The sequence below is a fragment of the Apaloderma vittatum genome, unplaced genomic scaffold (genome assembly GCF_000703405.1).
Source record: "Apaloderma vittatum isolate BGI_N311 unplaced genomic scaffold, ASM70340v1 scaffold25324, whole genome shotgun sequence".
NCBI lineage: Eukaryota > Metazoa > Chordata > Aves > Trogoniformes > Trogonidae > Apaloderma > Apaloderma vittatum.
The window spans coordinates 13,354-14,157 of record NW_009714751.1 but is presented as its reverse complement, the minus strand read 5'-3'; the positions used below and the strand labels follow the sequence as shown (position 1 = coordinate 14,157).

The 804-nt window shown below is 60.7% G+C and overlaps 1 protein-coding gene across 1 annotated transcript in view; it reads right to left on the bottom strand.

The window, feature by feature from the left end:
• Positions 1–804, bottom strand: part of TCF25 (transcription factor 25 (basic helix-loop-helix)) — a gene marked incomplete at both ends in the record, with an annotated part of 14,394 nt that overhangs the window by 468 nt on the left and 13,122 nt on the right. Inside the window, 2 exons of the mRNA XM_009868890.1 lie at positions 416–495; positions 606–696. Of these exons, the coding sequence (XP_009867192.1) occupies positions 416–495; positions 606–696 (171 nt within the window). The remainder of the gene's footprint in view (positions 1–415; positions 496–605; positions 697–804) is intronic.

Below are 804 nucleotides of genomic sequence, written 5' to 3'. Positions count from 1 at the left end.
CAGGGTTTTCTGAGCCCAGGCAGGTAGCCCCAGGCATGAAAAGCCCTGCTGGGATGGCTGGCTTTACCTCAACGGCATTTAGCTTTTCACATTCAACCCGCGCCTACCCCAAAGCACCCCGGCTAAAGAGTCAAAGCTTTCCAGTGGCCTCTGCCTGCAAGCAGCCGCCGTCTCCGGCGCTGACCACGGAGGGCAAGCGGTCAGTCATGCCTGCGTGCCCCGCCACGGGCCAGGCTGCTCTTCCTCCGAGCTGGAGGAGGACGTCAGCTACGAGCACCCGCGGTCAGCCCAGCCTGAGGCCAAGGGTGCGCCAAGAACAAAATGAGAGGAGGAGAAGCGTCAAAGTTTAAGACTGTGCCGGCACGCTCCATGCGCCAGGAGCCCCGGAAAACTTTTATCCTGGGCGAGAAGGTACCTTTCAGGTCTGGTATAGGAAACGATGGAGTCCAGAGGAGGCAATGGGTCAAATCCCATCACGGGCTGCGAGGTCACCTCCTGTGGGAGGGGAGAAAGAAGAAAGGAGGGGTGAAGGCTGCATCGCCGGCAGCAGCAAAGAGCAAGGCAAGGAGATGGTGGAACCAGTTGGCCCTGTCGGGGCCCCTCACCAGAGGCAGAGCTGCTGTGGCCTCCTTCATCTCGGAGAGGATGACGTGCCGGTAGATGTTCCTGGGCGCGCTCTGGTACCGCATCTTCCTCCTGCAGCAGAGAAGGGGACAGAGGATTGCACCGAGCACACCTCAGCACGGCCAGATCTCCATTTCTGCTTCTCCAAGCGCAGCGTCAGCTTTGTCCCCGGCTCAGGGG